The 5,559-nt window shown below is 32.0% G+C and overlaps 1 protein-coding gene across 1 annotated transcript; it reads left to right on the top strand.

Annotated features, from left to right (window-relative positions):
• Nucleotides 1–4,155: 4,155 nt before the first annotated feature.
• Nucleotides 4,156–5,250, top strand: LOC145070897 (GATA transcription factor 15-like). Its single transcript, XM_079017852.1, has 3 exons — nucleotides 4,156–4,410; nucleotides 4,496–4,651; nucleotides 4,775–5,250. The coding sequence occupies exons 1-3, from the start codon at nucleotides 4,393–4,395 to the stop codon at nucleotides 5,054–5,056; spliced, it is 456 nt and encodes a 151-aa protein (XP_078873978.1). The 5' UTR covers nucleotides 4,156–4,392; the 3' UTR covers nucleotides 5,057–5,250.
• The last annotated feature ends 309 nt before the right edge of the window (nucleotides 5,251–5,559 follow it).

The following is a 5,559-nucleotide window of genomic DNA, read 5'->3' as shown; positions in this document are numbered from 1 at the left end:
AGCTTAGCCCATTAACAAATGAGTATTAGCCCACACTATAAAATATAATAGCCCATAATTTAATCAGTCTTCTAAATTAATTCATAATTAATTTAAGACTAAAACTAATTACATAACATGACTTCATATTAATATATTATAACTTATAATATATTAATAAATCGTAAGTATACAATTCTCATAAAATTATCCATAAATCGTTTGGGTGAAGTGCAACCCAAATAGACCATGTCGGGTCGGGTCAAGTATGTACCAAATAAGTTATGGACTTAGACACCTTATCCAACACTACCAAGACCCAACTGTACGACTATTAATAATATTGACTCTGGAATTTTATATCCTTCTGTAATTGTCGTATTGACAGTGTAAGTACTGTAGTATTTGTAATAAGTGACTACATTAAGTACTATTTTTCCTTAATTGAGGGTTAAGGCATAATGTGATGGCTAGATCCTATGATAAACGCTCCCTTGTCAAGAGATTCTAGGAACTACACACGACCCATGCATGAGTGCAAGCCGCGAACATCCACATTACTATGATCATGTATACCCAATATAACTATCACAATGCGTTGTGATTCATTGGTATAGTTAGATCCTGAAAACGTTCCATGCTATAGCACCTTACTATGTTCTGTTCTGTTATCATATATTGATATCGTATCTATGTAAGCGTATTCATGTAAGCGTATCTATGTAAACGTATTGCGTTAGTATAGACTCATGAACTGGACTGACTCTTTGTGTGCTTCATTGTACTAGAAGTAATGAATAGCATTCTCCTAAACTATACCTATAATAGTTTACTAATGATCTACTTGGACTGTTACTAAAAAGACTCGTTTCTCTACTAAGTTATGCTTGTACTTTAAAAACGGAGTTTTGTATAACTATAAAGTAACATAACCTTTAAAAGAGTTTGGAAATGTTTTGACAACTTATAAATAACATAAGTAACATTTTGAAAGATGTTTATAACAAACATTTACACAATTATCATTGTGTTCAACTTGTATTCCCCCCCATTAAACAGTTAAAATAGTTACAAGATTCTTTACAGGGTATGAACTCACCTGATGTGGGTGATTCAAACGGGTATGCGCGTACGGATGAGAAGTTCCACGAATGAAGTCCCGTGACACAACAAGTCCTAAATGACATATAAGGACACATATTGACATGAATATAGTGTTTATAAACAACTATATGAAAGGAAACACCTTCTGGGACTAGGAAACACCTTGGTTAAGTGTTGGAATCACATATGATTCAACAAAGGGAAGTGAAATGGCATCTAAGGGTGTTTACGGTTTTGTAACCAACTCCACTTGAGTTTACGGTTGATAACCCATGAGTTTACGGCCATAAACTCATGGTACTTTGACCATTTTGTGATTTGAAGTCCTAGCAGTCATTTTGAAGCATCCTAACTTCAAGTCTTAGCCTTATGAAGTGATTAGGGCAACATATCACCCCTTTATGGGGTTTACGGTATTTGGACCATTTTTCTTTCGGTTTACGGTCGTAAACCCAAATGGTTTATGGTCAAATGATGTTCTCAAGTCTTAAACACTTCGAGGTAAAGGTCTACGCTAGTTTCTAGGCTTAAGGAAAGAGTTTGGGGCATCAAAACATGCATTTGAGGTGTTTACGGTTTTGGGAGGTTTCACAAACCATAAACACATATACATGGGGTATTTTGGTGACTTTTGGGTGCTAAACACATCAAGTAAAAGTTCTAGGTTTGTTTCCAAGGTTTGGCAAGAGAATAGGGACACTTTAGCACCCTTTTTAGGGTTTACGGTCCAAGAAGATTCTTGGGTCGTAAACACCTTGTTCTTTGTGATCTTTGGGTGTTTTCTTGATGCTCCTAAGGTCTAAACATGTCAAGGGTAGTTTCTATGTTTGGTTCCAAGGTCTATAGGGACATAGGGCACACTTTGGCCTCATTTTTTGTGTTCACGGTCCAAGAGGATCTTGGGCCGTGAACACCTTTTCCTTGGGATATTTGGATGATTTCCATGTTATCTAGGCATGTAATACACTTTAATACACTCTAGGGTTGAAGTACTTACAATTTGGGATGAAAGGTTGAAGATCCTTGGGAGAGAAATCAGATCTTGAGGGTTTATGGTCTCAATAACATTTTGGACCGTAAACTCCAATCTCTTGAAGTTTTGGGCACTTATTGCTACATAATAAACCCTAGGGTATCCTCTCCCCTGATATCTTCTGAAGCACTAACTTTAAAACACTCAAACTTATTCCAAAAAGCTTGAAAGTTAGCAAGCATAGTTTTGACTTCTGTTGAAGTGAGTGGTTGTACAGAAAAGAAATTTTTGGGTTGTCACAGCTATGATCCTAAAAAATATTTTTATGTTTTCAGGGAAAAAATAAGTTTTTTTTTTCACGTAGAAAAAAAAGTTTTTTTACGTATTTATTTTATGTACAATATGTTTTATTATGTACTTTTAAATACATAAAAACGTAATAACATATTATATAAAAACGCAATCCTAAAACATAAAAAAAAGTTTATTGAATATATTTATTTTATGTGAAGTATATTTTATTTACTTGAAAAATATATTTTCGTATAATACGTTATTATGTTGTTATAATCCTAAAATATACTTTTACGTTATCTTAACGTATTTAGTTAATTTAAAGCGAATATGTAAGTATTTTTTTACGTAAAAACGTTAAAGTGATAACATATTATACGAAAACACATTTTTAAATTATGTTAATGTCTTTAGTTTGTTTTACGTTATGTATTTAAAAGCATATTTTCGGATTATAACATGTTATTACGTTTTCTTTATGTATTTAAAAGTATAATATGTTATTACGTTTTATTAGAATTACACTTTTGTATTTAAAAATATATTTTTTTAGGTTTACGTTTTTGTATAATATGTTATTACGTTTTTTAGGATTATGTTTTTTGTATAATATGTTATTAGTTATTACATTTTTTTATGTATTCAAAATATATTTTTGGATTACAACAATGTAGTCACACATTATACGAAAGCGTATTTTTTAATATAAAAAAATATATTTTATATAAAATAAATATATAAAAATCTTTTTTTTTTCTATGTAAAAGCCAAAAAAATATATTTTTTTATGAAAACATAAAAATATTTTTTAAGATCATAGCAATGAAATAACATATTATACGAAAACATATTTTTTTAAATACATTAAAACGTATATTTTACGTAAAACAAATATGTAAAAAAACATATAAATTATTTGTAATTTTTTTTACAATACGCTAAAAATATATTTTGTTTTATTAAAAAAAAAGTTGTAAAAATATGTTTTTGTAATATATTACTATTAATTTTTTATGATTTATAGATAATATTAATTAGTTTTCGAAAGTATAAAAGAAATACGGGTCTAGTTTAATTTGCTAAAGCTTTGGCTGATTAAGAGAGAGAGGGAGGAGGTCCCAAATTCAGTCCCTAAGGGCTAAACACTAATAGAGTAAGTAAAAAAAATGTCATCCGTATAAGTTTTGCTAACCAAAATGACCGTTTGCATAAAAAAAATTAATAAGGATTGACTTTGAGACATTTGGCCAATTGTATGGACTATTTTTGTAATTTTATCTTTTTATCAAATATTTACCTTAATTCGTATTATTTTACTTTCACCTTTTATACAATAAATAGATTTATTAATTATTTATAACAAATTCATAAAAATATTAAAAAATCATTTTAAAGTTAAAAAATAAGTTTATTTATATTTTATTTTATTTTAATGGTCTACAAATGTTAAAAAACAAACAGTCTTCTTTTTTCAGACTACAAACGTTTAGTGTATCTCTTCTACTGCAGATGTCTATAAATATGATCCGCCGAAAACATTTCCATAAAAAACAAACACCCCCAAAAGGTCACATTATATACATAGCTAACTGCTATTTTACGGTATAAAAACTTATTTTGTAAAAATATCAATACAATTACTATAACTATATGTTTATCCCTAAATTTGAAAGCGCTTAAAATCAAAGGTAATATACGATCTCACCATTGGCACCCGGACGCCAGTTACCAATAACAGTGACTAAAGAGTAGAGAGGGGTACACTAGTAAATAAGCCATAAATGTAGAGGTGGTTAGGGTTTTGTGTCCAGCCGACCAGCGCCACCCACGCAGTCTCTCTTCCCCAAAATATATTTTTCAAATCTTTTTCTTTTAAATTTCCGTCTGTCCAGTCAAAGTCATAACACTCAAAGGCTGCACATATAATACAAGCAACAGCCATGAATATCTGATCCCCAACCCTCTATCATATCTATGCTCGCCATTATCACGCTCACAGATTTTGATTCCCAAAAGTATTCGCTGGAATCATCATCGTCATTATGGATCTGAATGATAAGGTACCTTGTTTTACGCTTCTTTTAAACAATTCTTGTTTATTTTCTCTCTGAATTTGAACCCATTCATCTCCAAACTCTTTCGCAGAGATCATTTATTTCAGCAGTAGAAGAACTCGACGAACAAGTAATAACCGAGAGTAGCGGCTGCGGTCTCTTAGCATCGTCAAACCAGGAGAAATGCTGTACCGATTGTCAAACTACTAGAACACCTCTCTGGAGAGGCGGACCTTCTGGTCCGAAGGTAGGATCGAGCTTTTTTGATTCGGAGTTTGAATGACATGACTGATGACTGATGACTGATCTATTGTAATGATTTGATACATTGTGATTATTGATTACTGATTTTTGATGATTTTGTGTGAAGTCGCTATGCAATGCCTGCGGTATCAAATACAACAAAAAGAGGAGGACGCAAATGAGTGGAATTGATAAAAGCGGAAGAAGCATATCGAAAGGTGCCAAACGAAACGAAGATTTGAAGATGAAAGTCCGATTGATGGTAATTAATCGAAAACAACAAAAGCAGCAGACGAGGATGAGATCATCGTATGAAAGAGGGAAGCCATGGTGGAACAAGCTTCGGGAAGAAGAACAGGCTGCCATACTGTTGATGGCTATCTCATGTGGTGGATCTCTCTACTCATGATTGATTTTTGGAAATTGATATTTGGGTGAAGTTGAAGAACCCTAACTAATCCTCCTGTTACATGCCTAACCCTAATTAAGAAGGTGCAAATTTTTCCTTCTTGTTCTTTGTTTACTAATTTGTACCTTTAACTTATCTTTAATTGTTGATTATTTTCGTTGCAATCCAGTTGACAAATGCTTTATCAAGTCAAATACATCCCCTCGCATTCGCTTTTTGTTTTTGTTTGTTTTTTCATTAAATATTACTAAAGAGAAGTTTCAGAAAGATAGATTTTAAGCCGATTTTGGCAGCGTATCGTCAACTATCGACAAAAGACAATAAAGTTCGTAGTACGCCTATTCGACTTTACATCGGTGAGAAAACACAAAAAGTTTCATATACCCATTTGACAATAATACATAGAGCACTTCCAAATTTCAACATGATGTTTGCTTTTTGCTATTTTTTTTTTTTGGAAAGCGAAGTTCCTAACCGGGTTTTCGGGCCAGCTTTCGCGCACC

Source organism: Lactuca serriola, chromosome 8 (genome assembly GCF_051521515.1).
Source record: "Lactuca serriola cultivar US96UC23 chromosome 8, Lser_US96UC23_V15, whole genome shotgun sequence".
Lineage (NCBI taxonomy): Eukaryota > Viridiplantae > Streptophyta > Magnoliopsida > Asterales > Asteraceae > Lactuca > Lactuca serriola.
Note: the sequence above shows the minus strand (reverse complement) of the source record. Positions and strands in the feature narration are given on the sequence as shown.